Source organism: Dipodomys merriami, unplaced genomic scaffold (assembly GCF_024711535.1).
Source record: "Dipodomys merriami isolate MVZ:Mamm:240054 unplaced genomic scaffold, mDipMer1.0.p SCAF_22, whole genome shotgun sequence".
In the NCBI taxonomy this organism is placed as follows: domain Eukaryota; kingdom Metazoa; phylum Chordata; class Mammalia; order Rodentia; family Heteromyidae; genus Dipodomys; species Dipodomys merriami.
Window position 1 is genome coordinate 17,228,667 of NW_027203604.1, and position 13,179 is coordinate 17,241,845.

At 57.1% G+C, this 13,179-nt stretch overlaps 1 protein-coding gene across 1 annotated transcript; it reads left to right on the top strand.

The window, feature by feature from the left end:
* The first annotated feature begins 350 nt into the window (after positions 1 to 350).
* On the top strand, positions 351 to 11,309 carry Fscn1 (fascin actin-bundling protein 1). Its single transcript, XM_070033480.1, has 5 exons — positions 351 to 1,304; positions 8,504 to 8,660; positions 8,754 to 8,875; positions 9,091 to 9,258; positions 10,053 to 11,309. The coding sequence occupies exons 1-5, from the start codon at positions 473 to 475 to the stop codon at positions 10,253 to 10,255; spliced, it is 1,482 nt and encodes a 493-aa protein (XP_069889581.1). The 5' UTR covers positions 351 to 472; the 3' UTR covers positions 10,256 to 11,309.
* The last annotated feature ends 1,870 nt before the right edge of the window (positions 11,310 to 13,179 follow it).

Consider the following 13,179-nt stretch of genomic DNA (forward strand, 5'->3'; position numbering starts at 1 on the left):
CTCTGAGGCCACCTGGGGAGGGGGGGGCCTGCCCCGCCTCCACCCAGAGCCGATCTGCACAGTGGTCTCAGCTGCTTCGGCAGCTTCGGGGTGAGGGGCGTCCGGGGGTGGGGATGTGTTCACGCGGGAGCAGAGGGCGGGGTGAAGGCACCCGGATGGGAAGCGGGTGGTGCAGTGGGAGAAGACCCGGAAAGCCAAGCCGCGCCCTGCGCGCGTTCCGCTCGGGGGCCGAGGAGCGGCAGAGCCCCCTCCCCGCCGAACCCGGGGGCGGGGCGTGGGCGTGGCAGCGCTGACGTCACCGCGCCTATATAAAGCCGCTGGGGGGCCGCGGGCCGGCTTTGTGGAGCGCTGCGGAGGGTGCGTGCGGGCGTCGTCCGCCAGACAAAGGAGCCGGGACAACGCCGCGGGGACCACTGCCACCCATCTTCCCTCCCCATCCCCGAGCTCTCGGGGCCTGCGTCCACCCGCCACCATGACCGCCAACGGCACGGCCGAGGCTGTGCAGATCCAATTCGGCCTGATCAACTGCAGCAACAAGTACCTGACGGCTGAGGCATTCGGGTTCAAGGTGAACGCGTCGGCCAGCAGCCTGAAGAAGAAGCAGATCTGGACGCTGGAGCAGCCGCCCGACGAGGCGGGCAGCGCGGCCGTGTGCCTGCGCAGTCACCTGGGTCGCTACCTGGCGGCCGACAAGGACGGCAACGTGACCTGCGAGCGCGAGGTGCCCGGCGCCGACTGCCGCTTCCTAATCGTGGCGCACGACGACGGCCGCTGGTCGCTGCAGTCCGAGGCGCACCGACGCTACTTCGGGGGCACCGAGGACCGCCTGTCGTGCTTCGCCCAGACCGTGTCACCGGCCGAGAAGTGGAGCGTGCACATCGCCATGCACCCCCAGGTCAACATCTACAGCCTGACCCGTAAGCGCTACGCTCACCTGGGCGCCCGGCCGGCCGACGAGATCGCCGTGGACCGGGACGTGCCCTGGGGCGTCGACTCGCTCATCACGCTCGCCTTCCAGGACCAGCGCTACAGCGTGCAGACGGCCGACCACCGCTTCCTGCGCCACGACGGGCGCCTGGTGGCCCAGCCCGAGCCCGCCACCGGCTACACGCTGGAGTTCCGCTCCGGCAAGGTGGCCTTCCGCGACTGCGAAGGCCGCTACCTGGCACCGTCGGGGCCCAGCGGCACGCTCAAGGCGGGCAAGGCCACCAAGGTGGGCAAGGACGAGCTCTTCGTGCTGGAGCAGAGCTGCGCCCAGGTGGTGCTGCAGGCGGCCAACGAGAGGAACGTGTCCACGCGCCAGGGTGAGTGGGGACGTCGCCCTCCGTGTCCCGCGTCCCCGCACAAAGCGCCCTCCGCATCCTGCCCAGACTCCCGCCCTTTTTCGCCCGCCTCGCCCCTGTGCACCCCCCCGCTCGGCGCACAGGCCACCCCCGCCCCGCCGCGGGACGTGAGGTCCGGCCCCCTCCTGGGGCGCCGCTTGCACAACTCCCACCCCGGGCGGGGGTCACGAGGCGCCCTAGGCCCGACCTAGGTACGTGCCAGGCCCCCGCCCGACCTGGCTCCCCTCGCCAACGCGCGCGGAGTCTGACGATCGGCGCCCCACAGCTCCTGGGGAGGGCGCGCCCCTGGGCCCTCTCCGCGTCCCCAGGCCCCGGCCCGGGCGAGCGTCTCCACCGGTTCCCTCCCGGGCTGGGCTGGGGGGGAGGCTGGGTGGGTGTTTGATCTCGGCGGGGTGCTGGTTTCCCCCCTCCGGGGGGGGCGCCCGGTCTTTCCGTCCCTCCTCCCGCTGCCGGGTGGGGTCGCGCCCTGCTGGGGGGGGGTGCCCGCCGTGTCGGCCCGTCCCCCGGGCCCCGCCTCCCCCGCCGGCCCCGCGCTCGGGGCCGCGGCCTTTGTGAGCAGGGGGCGGGTCGCCGCGGCTGGGCCCTCCCTCGCCCCCTTTGTCCTGCTCGGGCTCTGCAGATGGGAAAACCAGATGCGGCGGGGCGGGGGAGGGGAGCGGCCCTGGCGGCTCCCCCCTGCGGCGGAGCCCCCCGCGCGGCCCCGGGAGCCGCCCCACGGCCCGATCTCCGTCCCGGGGGCGCCCCGGAGCTGGCCTCGCTCCTCGCACCGCGGCCCGCTAGCAGCGTGGCGCGGATGGCCGCGCGCCAGCCACCCCGCCCTGCGCCCGCCGCGCCGGGCCGGGCGACGGAGGGCGGCCTCGGCGCGCGCCGGGAGACCCCGGCCGGGCTCCCTCGGGAAGCCCCTACCCTGGAGTGAACCCGTCCCCAAGGGCCCTGCGGGGAACAGTTGGCTGCAACTCGATCCGTCCCCTCCAGGGCCTCCCACAAGCTGGGCCATTTCCGACAGGCCTGGACGCCAGAAATGAGCCCCTTTCTTGGCCTACTTTCTCAGGTTCTCCCCATCGCCGGTGTCTCGGCCTTCTGCGTATGGTCCTCCTTTGCCTAGAGGCTGTTTGCAGCAAAAAGTCTCCTGGAGAGATTGGGGGAGTTGGGAGGGATGCTGTGAAGTTCTTGTTTCCCTGGATGGGAAATTGGACCCCAGGCCTTGGAGATAGCTGGATGAGAGCCCTGTCCGAGAGCTGCCAGACCCCCCACGGGGTGGGGTTGAAGGTGGAGGACTAGGTGGGGCCTGAGTTTGCTGAGTTGAGGCCCGGAGAAGTGGAGCCACTTGCTCCAGGACACACAGCCAGTCAGCAAGTATGCAAAACTGGGTAGATTGGACGCCCTAAATAGGAGCTGAACCTGTTGTTTTCCCTCTCTCTGTGTCCCACTGCTGGGTGGAGGGCAGAATTACCCCGTTTTGCAGACATGAGGACATGCTGAGATCCAGTGCTAAGTTCCATATTCTCTTGGGGACATACACAAGAGGAACAGGACCAGGGTCCCAGATTAGATGAAGGAGATCCTTTTTTAGAGGGTACTTGAGCTGAGCTAGAGGTATATAGAAGGTAACACACACTGGATGTGTGGAATGTGGTTACAAAGCAAATGGTGCAGTCTGTGCAAAGGTCCTGAGGTAGAGCACTGAGAAAGCCCAATGTGGCCCAGAAAATTGGGAGATGAGAATGGAAGGACCTGCAAGGCCCTAGCACCTGATAGGTGCTGATTCTCCAAGGCTCTACGTGTGGGGCAGTGTCCAGCGCCTTCTGCCCTGGGGAAGATGAGGCTGGAGCAAGTGGCCAAGGCCCTTGGGGAGCAGAGAGCCTGAAAGTGTTTTGCCAGCCTGAGCTAGTTCACTGGGGTGTCATGGTTATGATTCAAGATGATGGGGCAGGAGGAGCCAGACCTTGGAGCCAGGCAGAGTTGGCTCATCTTTGAGTCTGAAGAGACTCAAAACTGGGGGAGGGGACTTGGGAGGCTGAGGGTGGGCCTCCACTACCTTCAGATCTTGGGGTCCTTGTGTCAGCAGAGCTCCCTGGGGTGGGATGTGGGTGACTCAAGGACTGTGAGCCATAGGGGTGGGCGTGTCTTTGAGGCTATTCTGGGCAGGCTTTCTAGAGGCTCAGGTCTGTGCTTCCCAAATGTGGCTGGGAACTGCTGCCAGAGTGGGGGAAAGGGAGGGGGGGGGCCTTCATTATTGGGAGGGAAGGGTGTGAATCTTATGGCTGAGGGCTGTACTTGGTCCTTTTTCCTCCCACTCCTACGGAGTTACAGGCGTGTTCCACCATGCCCAGCTTGTTATTTGAGGTAGGGTCTCACTTTGTCTAGACTAGCCTCAAATGGAGATCCTCTCTCTCTTGAGTAGCTGAGATGATAGGCTTATGCCACCAGGTTGGGCTTTGCCGGAGGAGGCCTGGCTAGGGTGAGGATGGAGGGATCTGAAGGGGTGGGAGAGCTGTAAGAACTCACTAGTCTGGGATTCTAAGCTTCTCTGTAGATGAGATGGGGTAGACAAAGTCTCCATTTTGAACAAATTGAGGGGATCTGGGAACCACTGGGTTTAAGTGAAAGGTGGGAGATGGGGCTCTAGGAGGGGGAAGGCAGGCAGACTGGCTGAGAGGCGGAAGCAGGAAGCCATGGGCTACAGGGCTCTGGTGGGGAGCCAGGCCCCTGGCTTGGCTCAGCCAGGAGCACCCCCATTTCCCGGCCCCCAGGTTCCTGTGAGTCTGACTCAGGTTTTCTGTGCTGCAGTTGATCAAAAGACAAATCCCCGCAGAAAATCTGTTGCCATAGCAACAGGGCTCCAATTAGAGACTCCAAGGCCAAATGTGGTCTTTCCCGCCAGGGTGGAGCCTCCCCCCCCCCCCCACCCAGAGGAGGTTGGGGGGGGGAGAGGAGTCTGCAGGCACCAGGTCCCCCTTCCCCTTGTCCTTCCAGCATTCCAGAAAGAAACTGGACCTTTATGGCAGGTAGGGAAACTGAGGCAGAGTGAAGTTGAAAGCATCTGCCTAAGGGTACTCAGCCGGGCATGGGTGGCTCACTGGCTGGTCTGGGCCTTTCACCAAACTGATGGACAGAGCTGTGTGGCTCTGGGCAAATAATGCTTCTTCCTCTGTCCAGCTTGGTGTTGGCGCTGGGCATTTGGGCGACGCAGAGGCTGCCTGGGGTGGTGCAGGGCTCAGCTGCAGCGTGGCCCCTTCTGTTCACCGAGTGCCGCCTGCAGGGGCTCTCCTAGCTCACTGGCCCCCGCTGGCCTCTGGATGGACGTGTATTGGACAGATGCCAACATGTGGCCAGGGCTGGGCGTGGCTGCGTGGGGATAGCTGCCTGTCTCGGTGTTTCATTTTTCATTTGTGGTGGGTGTGAGGCAACTCAGCTTGGTTTGCGAGGCCTCTGGTTTGGGGAGATGAAAGGAGGGGACCCCAGCCCAGAGCTGTGCTCTTGGGTGCGGCTGTGGGGGTGTCTGCTCAAGTCAGAATTAGATAAGGTCTCAGAGTTTTGCCCCAGATTGCCCTCGAATCCAGATCCTCCTACCTAAGCCTTTCCTAGAGCTAAGGTTACAGCCCCATGCCGCTTATATCTAGCTATTGGTTGAGATGGCATCTTTTTTTTTTTTTTTCTTTTTTTGTCGGTCGTGGGGCTTGAACTCTGGACTTGAGCGCTGTCCCTCAGCTCTTCAGCTCAAGGCTAGAGCTTCACTACTTGAGCTACAACGCCACTTCTGGTTTTCTGGTGGTTTATTGGAGATAAGAGCTTCACGGACTTTCCTGCCCCGGCTGGCTTTGAACCTCGATCCTCAGATCTCAGCCTCCTGAGTATCTAGGATTACAGGCCTGAGGCACCCGGCAAGACAGCATCTTATTACTCAAGCTGCCCATAAACCTCAATCTTGATCTCTGCCTCCCAAGTGGCTGGGATTACAGGTGTGAACTACTGCATCTGGTTAAGACAACATTATTCCTATAATTTTTTCTCTTCTTTTTTGGTCATGTGACCTTGACCAAGGACAGGCTACTTTGCTTCACTTCACTCTGGGAAGTAGATTCTCCATTGAGTGGCACATAAACATGGTTGGTTAGAATGGGGCTGGAACCCAAACCACCTTCCATCACAGACATGAACTAAAGATAAGGATGGGTCCTACCATGGGGTGTACTGGCCACACCCACCCCTGGGTCCCTGCTTCAGAATGGAGCCCAGAGGCTTGCAAACATCACAGAGAGTGCCCCATGGCTCTGGGCTGCTGTTTTAGAATCCAGGGCCATTCCAGCAAGGTACCAGGAGCTCAGGCCTGTCATCCTAGCTACTCGGGAGGCTAAAACCTGATGATCAAGGTTTAAAGCCAGCCCAGACAGGAAGGTGGGTGACATTCAGCTCTCTAAAAGTAGAACTATGGCTCAAGTGGTAGTGTAAACAGCCTTGCAGAAAAGAGCTGAAGGATAGCGTTCAGGCCCTGACTTTGAGCCCCAGGGCTGGTGCGCGTGTGCGTGCACGCACGCGCACGCGCGCACGAATCTAGGTACTTTGTTGAATGGATGACATGGCATACACACACGAATCTAGGTACTTTGTTGAATGGATGAATGGGACTCTTTTTTTTCCTGTTGTAAAAAAAATCTCACTGCAGGTTTTGGCTTGAGGCATCAGCTCAGATATGCAGGGTGGGGGCTGGGAAGGTGGCTCAGTGGTAGAGCGCTTGCCTTGCATGCCTGAGGCCCTGGGTTCAATTCCTCAGCACCACATAAGCAGAAAAAGCCGGAAGTGGCTCTGTGGCTCAAGTGCTAGCCTTAAGCTGAAGAGCTGAGGGACAGTGCCCAGGCCCAGAGTTCAGGCCTCATGACCAACTGGAAAAAAAAAACAACCCAAACCCCACAAAACAACAACAACAAAACCCGCAGATATGCAGGGTGGGGGTGGGGAGCAGAGTTCCCTCCCCCCATTGGTGGGTGGGGTCAGTGGCTGAGGTCTGTGCAGTTCAGTCGGATTATCTCTTAGAAACCTGTGCACAGACAGATGTGAGGCAGAAAGCTGTCTGCCACCTCCCCAAGCTGGGCACATGTGGGTAGACACACGCATATTCTTGAAGCTTGAGCTGGCAGGGTGTGGCTAGAGAGGGCAGGGTTAAGTATGACTTTGTCTTAAAGCTTTTCTAGGCTAGCGCTCTACCACTTGAGCCATAGCTCCACTTCCAGCTTTTTTTTTTTTTTTTATGCGGTTCTGGGGAATCAAACCCAGGGCCTCAGGCATGCAAGGCAAGCCGCTCTACCACTGAGCCACCTTCCCAGCCCCAAAGCTTTTTTTTTTAAATTTAATTTTTTGCTGGTCATCAGGCTTGAACTCAAGGCCTGGGCACTGTTCCTGAATTTTTGTTTTTTAGTTTTTTTAAGACTGGCATGCTACCACTTGAGTTAACAGCTCCACTTCTGGCATTTTGGTGGTTAATTAGAAGAATCTCATGGGCTTTCCTGTCTGGGCTGGCTTTGAACCACCATCTTCAGATCTCAGCTTCCGGAGTAGCTGAGCACCCAGGCCAAGCTCTTGTTTTATTTAACCATTTTCACTTTCACAAATCCGCACCCCTCCCTGCCCTGTTCTGCGAACTAGCACCATCTGTACTGGTGCCCTTCTCCCTGGTTTAGGTTGTATTTAAAGCAAATCTCTGACACCAGGGCGTTTGATCCTGAAATACTTCCATCTGTAACCAAAAAAGAAAGAGGCCATTTCTTACATAACCACAACAGAACTTAGAAAAACCAGTCTTGAAAATCGAATCCCAGGACATGTTTGAGTTTCTTCTCCTTGGCTCTAAAATGTCTGTTTGCACAATGTTTGAAAATATTACTTTTTTTTTTTTTTTGGGTCCAGTTGTGGGGCCTGAACTCTGGGCCTGGGCGCTGTCCCTCAGCTCTTCAGCTCAAGGCTAGCACTCTACCACTTGAGCCACAGCGCCACTTCCGGCTTTTTTCTTTTTGCTTATGTGTTGCTGAGGAGTGGAACCCAGGGCCTCAGGCATGCAAGGCAAGCGCTCTACCACTGAGCCACCTTCCCAGCGCCAAAAATATTACTATTGTTCTTGCCTTTTTCTTTTTTTGTAATTTGTGGTACTGCGGGATTGAATTTAAGGCTTCACACTTGTTAGGCAGGAATTCTTCTGTGTTATTTCCTCCTCCCCTTTCTCTTTTTCTCTCTTTTTTTTCCTATTTTTTTCTTTCTTTCACTGAGGTTTGAACTCAAGGCTGTGTTTGCTCAGCTTGCTTGTTTGTCTGGTACTCTGCCACTTGAATCACACTTCCAGTTGGCTTTTTGCTTGTCAATTGAACATGGGAGTCTCATGGCCTTTTTCATACCCTAGTTGGTTTTGAACCTCTATCCTGTGCATCTTGGCTTCCTGAGTAACTAGGATTATAGGTATTAGCCACTGGTACCTAGCTGACTTTGCTCTTTGTTAGTTGGAGAAAAAAAGTCTCTTGGATTTATCTGCTCGGGCTGGTATTAAACCACAGCCTTCAAGGATCATCCTCCTGAGTAGTTTAGGGTTAAGGTCAGCTAGTTATTTTCATAAGTTATTTTCATAAGTTCTCATAGTCCAGGCTGGTTGGACTGTGATCCTCCTATTTGTGCTTCTCTGTGTGGCTGGGATGACCTGCATGTATCACCACACCCATTCTTTGGTTGGAGTCCCAAGAACTTTTTTACTTGCCTGGCCTTAGAATCCTCCTGATCTCTGCCTTTCAAGTAGCTAAGTGGACAGGCTTGAGCTACCATGTCTAGGGCCTGTTTTTTTTTTTTTTTTTTAAATGAGACAGAGGCTCAAAATGTAGCCAGGCTGGCCTGGAACTTCAGTCTCCAGAGTACTGGGATTACTGAACCACTTCCTTCTGTAGTCAGGAAGTGAGCTGAAATAGCCTAGCTGGCTTTGGCTCTCTGGCCCTGCCCATGTGCTCCAGTCCTGCCAGCTGCTGGCCTTGATGTACTGGCTGAGAGGATCTGAGCCACACTCAGGGTCTCAGCAGTGCTTTACCCCTGTGTGTGGGTATTGTGATGAGGTTGTGGGTCATCCCGCATTAGGGGACAGGGACATGGCCATGGGCCGACCTGACCAGCCTGGGGCTCCTCGGCAGGTATGGACCTATCAGCCAATCAGGATGAAGAGACTGACCAGGAGACCTTCCAGCTGGAGATCGACAGGGACACAAAGAAGTGCGCCTTCCGCACCCACACCGGCAAGTATTGGATGCTGACGGCCACAGGGGGCGTGCAGTCCACTGCGTCCACCAAGTGAGTTGCCCCCACGACTTGCCTGCCCAGGTCCCGCCCACCCCCATTCTGTGAGAGAGAGCTCCCCCTCTTGATGCTGTCTCCACTCCTCAGAAATGCCAGCTGCTATTTTGACATTGAGTGGCGTGATCGGCGCATCACACTGCGCGCCTCCAATGGGAAATTTGTGACAGCCAAGAAGAACGGGCAGCTGGCCGCTTCGGTGGAGATGGCAGGTAATTTGCTGCCTTGGGGGGATGTGTTCACACTTGCAGTTCCCTAATGCTGTTCTTGTACCCTGGGGGGTAGGGCCAGTCACCCCTACACAGTACTCTCTAAATGGTCCCTACCCAGGCTTACTGACCTGCTGTGTGGCCCCTAACTCTGGCTGTCCCAGTCCCCACCCTGCCCTCTGCCATGGGGCTCACTGTCCCTTCCTGTCCTGTGGCAGGGGACTCGGAGCTGTTCCTCATGAAGCTCATCAACCGCCCCATCATCGTGTTTCGCGGGGAGCATGGATTCATCGGCTGCCGCAAGGTCACCGGCACCCTGGACGCCAACCGCTCCAGCTATGATGTCTTCCAGCTTGAATTCAACAACGGCGCCTACAACATCAAAGGCAAGTTCTCCGGCCCCGCTCCTGCCTGGCTCTGGCTTTGGTGTGTCTTGGTTGGGCACTGGGAGCAGCCCCTTTTCTTCCTCTTGTCTGTATGGGTCACTTTTACCTGCCCAGCTTAGGCAGGCAGAGAAGGTGAGGGATAAGCAGACATCAGAAATCCAGGGAAAACTGGCAGTGGTGACTCAAGCCTGTAATCTTAGCTACTCAACAGGCTAAATCTTGTTTTTTTTTTTTTTTTGGTCCGGTTGTGGGGCCTGAACTCTGGGCCTGGGCACTGTTCCTCAGCTCTTCAGCTCAAGGCTAGTGCTCTGCCTCTTGAGCCACAACGCCACTTCCAGCTTTTTTTTCTTTTTGCTTATGTGGTGCTGAGGAATCGAACCCAGGGCCTCAGGCATGCAAGGCAAGTGCTCTACCACTAAGCCACCTTCCCAGCCCTCAACAGGCTGAAATCTAAGGATGGAATTTGAAGCCAGCCCAGGTAGAAAAGTCCCCGTGAGACTCTTATCCTCAGTCAACCACCAGAAAACAGAAAGTGGAACTGTGGCTGGCTCAAGTGGTAGAGCACCAGCCTTGAGAGGAAAAAATGCTCAGGGGCAACATTCAGGCCCTGAGTTGAAGTCCCAGTACTGACATAAAATAATGAAGATGAAATCCAGGGAAGGGACCCTCCCCACGGGAGCTGATGAGAAGGAGACAGGGGGACCATGACCTTGGAACAAATCCTGGCAAGAGGAAGAAGGGGTGGTGGGCGGGAGGATGGGGAGGGCCCAGCCTGACGGGGTCTCCCTCCCTAGACTCCACGGGCAAGTACTGGACAGTGGGCAGCGACTCCTCCGTCACCAGCAGCAGCGACACCCCGGTGGATTTCTTCTTTGAGTTTTGTGACTACAATAAAGTGGCCATCAAGGTGGGCGGGCGCTACCTGAAAGGGGACCATGCGGGGGTCCTGAAGGCGTGCGCGGAGACCATTGACCCTGCCTCGCTCTGGGAGTACTGAGGGTCACCGGTCCCATGGGGGGGGGGTGGGATCCTCCAGGCCTTCCTGCTCACCCTGCTCTCTAGGTGGCCCTGTGGCAGGTGGTGAGCCCCTTGCCTTTCAAACTGGAAACCCCAGAGAATATGGTGCCCCCATTCCCCTTTCCCTGCTTTCCTCCATGGGTCAGTGGCTGCAGCCTCAGGTCCCTCTGTCCCCCTCCTCTGCCATGGGGCAAGGCTGGCACCTCTTTCTGACCTCAGATAACTGTGAGCCTTATTTTCCTGGAAAGTAGCCCAGAAGTAGGGGGGCTGGGAAGTTGCCTCAGCCCCCCCCTGGAGCCAGACCCTTGTCCCCAGCCTAGCTCTTCCACACCCCCCTCCCACCCCCCATCAAGTGGGGGGGGAAGTCTTGGGTGATATTGAAACTACACCTGGCCTGAGATATTGTCCACAGGTGTGTTTTTTGGGTGTGGTTGGACTGCTGCTTGTATCCAACCTTGCAATGACCCAGCGGCTCCCTGGCTGGAAGTGGGAGGGGGGGGTAGGGGGAGCCACTGGACAGCCATAGGGTCTTCCCTGCACATTGTGGTCTCAGTTGGGGTACCCTGTCCCCATCTCATTCCTTTCACCCTGGCCTGACTGGAAACAGAAAATGACCAAATCAGTATTTTTTTTTTTCTTCAATGTACGGGTGGAAGGCATCCCAGGATAGCTTGGTTGTAGTTCTGAGGGGTCTTGGTGGATGTGTGTGTGGGAGGAGGGGTCTTGGTCTTGTCACCTGCACCTGCTTCCCTAGCTGGTCATCCCTGGTTCTGCCCACCCGCAGCCCTGGGCCCACCCTTCTCAGCCAGAGCCCTGCTGTGATTGGTGCTCCATGTCTGACTGACATCTCGGGTCTTCTGGGCAGGAAGAAGCCATGTGTTTCCTTGGCAGGGCCCCAACCTCCCATCATGCCTCTCACTCTGGGTGTCTTGGTCTTTTATTTTTTGTAAGTGTCATTTGTATAACTATAAACGCCCATAATAGTAGCTTTGAACTGGAAAGAGCAAAATAAAATAATGCAAGTCTGCAGCCCCTAGAGGTGTCAGTGTGTGTCTTGGAGAGCGTTGTGTGGGCAGGCTGGGTGGCATAAGGAGGGTGGGGGTGTGCAGGGGAGGTGGCAGCCAGACTGAGATGAGCCGGAATTCAGCCCCAGGGCTCATATGGGTTTGGCCAAGAGCTGGACAGTATGTGTGCCCATGCTGGGCCTTCATCTTGGGCCATTGTATTCTCACTTGGCTTTTTCTCTTAGATCAAGGCTGTCAGTCTTTGTTGTTGTTGGTGGTGGTTATGGGGCTTGAACTCAAGGGCTGAGCACTGTCCCTTAACTTTCTTTGCTGAAGGCTAGTGCTCTTCCATTTGAGCCACAGGTTCATCTTGGGCTTTTTGGTGGTTAATCAGATAACAGTCTCACAGACTTTCCTGCCCAGGTTGGCCTTGAACCTCAATTCTCAGGTTTCAGCCTCCTGAGTAGCTAGGATTACAGGTGTGTTGAGTCACTGGGGCATCTGTCTAGACTTGGGCAAATTTGCACTGCACCGTAGCAGGCCATCCATCATTTGGAGAGAAGATGGGGGCATGGTGGGCTTGAGTCCTGTAGCCGGATATTTGGAAGTAAGTGGAAGTCAGGGCACCCAGCTGCAGCAACCCTCATCCCACAGGACACATGGGTCCTAAGGGCCACCCTTTCCCTGCTCACAGGGGCCCCGTCTATCCACATCCCTTGACAGCATGTTCTGGAAGCACAAATAGGGAGTGGGGGATGAACAGGTCTCCTGGCTCCACAAGGAGGCTGGCTGCAGCTAGACGTCAGAGCCACCAAGTCCTCTCCAGTCCCATTTTACGGATGGGGAAACTGAGGCCAAACGGATGGGGTGAGGACCCGGACCCAGCATATGGCCACCGGCCCTTTGGCAACAGAGCTTGGGTTCTTGGAGTCCCTGGCCACACCAGGCTGCGGCTCCGTGGAGCCAGCAGTGGAGGCGCTGATTGGCTGCTGGTGAGGAATGCTCTGCGAGTGAGAGCAGAGATTGACAAGTGGCAGATGGCCACAAAGGAAAGTTGATCCCAGCGAGGTCCCCAGGACCCTGCCTGGTGGAAGCCAGGCCTGGTGTCAGAAAAGTCTTGGTGATCATGGGGGGAAAGATGGACCCTCCGAGCCAAGCTGGGGGCCAGCTGAGGGTTTAGGGGTGGAAAGGGACCTGCTCTTTCCAACCCCCCACCAGGCCTGGTCTGGGTTGACTCGAGTCAGGGATCCTCTGTTGATTCTGGAGTCTGCCATGTGGCAGACTGAGACTGATGGGGGAGGGGCAGACTGGATTCGGTGGAGAACACAGTCTTGTGCAGGCTGTGACCTGAGAGGCACTAGGTCCCACCGAGGAGGCGCAGGCTATGCTGCTGCGTAGGCCTAGGGTTTGGTGGAAGAGGCGGAACCTTGTGATGAGGAAGGCAGTCTGATGGAGGAGGCTCAATGCCGGAGGCAGTGGTGAGGAAAGGCTATTTCAAGGTCGATAGAAGCGGGATAGGTGGGCTCTAACTCAATTACAGGGACAGTGGGCTGGAGGTATGTGATCTGCCCGGGTTTGGAGGGCAGAAGAGAACCCTCCAGGCAGCATGGATTCTAGGGCACGGGCACGGGCACGGGGCCAAGGGGGGCCACTTTCAGAGCTCCTAGGTTCAGGGGGTACCACCAAACAAGCTCCTGGACAAGGTTCCCCATTTCCTGGAGTTTTCCTGGACAGACTGGGCAGTTGGAGCCCCTGCTGGGTTACATGGTCCCTCAGCTGTTCCCTGTCCCCAAGGTACACGCCCACAGGGGCGGGGGATGGCTTTGGGGAACTTACACGCACATAGACTGGAGTGCACACATTGAAAAGAATGCACCCTCATGTAGATAAGAGCAGGGAG